Here is a 373-nt window from a genome sequence, read left to right as displayed (position 1 = left end):
TAATAGCATTATTTGTACGTAGTTTGCATAACATCTATTCATTAATGTTTAGATAGATCTATCGGAAACAAGATACTTAGCAAATATGGTACAAATTGTTCAAGTGCAATTGAACAACACGTGGACAATCCTGCACGACGAAAATATATTCAACGAGTCATAGTAAGTAAAAAATTTTGAAATGTATTTTCTGTAAAAATAGTACTAAGGTTTTCTTTTTATACATGCTTTGCTTTATTATGGATGATCAGTTGGGCAACTGATCCTACTGATGTAAACGCATTTCACACCTTCCAACTTAATCATATAAGTATGTAACAATTTAATTCTTTGTTATTAAAAAAATGATTAACATACATACATTATTAAAAAA

General features: G+C 27.9%; 1 protein-coding gene across 1 annotated transcript in view; it reads left to right on the top strand.

Moving 5' to 3' along the window:
* LOC108752388 (neprilysin-21-like) overlaps positions 1-373 on the top strand; it is a 9,473-nt gene that overhangs the window by 6,633 nt on the left and 2,467 nt on the right. Inside the window, exons 11-12 of the mRNA XM_018493190.1 lie at positions 57-162; positions 252-310. Coding sequence (XP_018348692.1) covers positions 57-162; positions 252-310 — 165 coding nt within the window. The remainder of the gene's footprint in view (positions 1-56; positions 163-251; positions 311-373) is intronic.

The sequence above is a fragment of the Trachymyrmex septentrionalis genome, unplaced genomic scaffold (genome assembly GCF_001594115.1).
Source record: "Trachymyrmex septentrionalis isolate Tsep2-gDNA-1 unplaced genomic scaffold, Tsep1.0 scaffold60, whole genome shotgun sequence".
In the NCBI taxonomy this organism is placed as follows: domain Eukaryota; kingdom Metazoa; phylum Arthropoda; class Insecta; order Hymenoptera; family Formicidae; genus Trachymyrmex; species Trachymyrmex septentrionalis.
The sequence above is the reverse complement of the archived record's forward strand: the minus strand, read 5'-3'. Positions and strand labels throughout refer to the sequence as shown.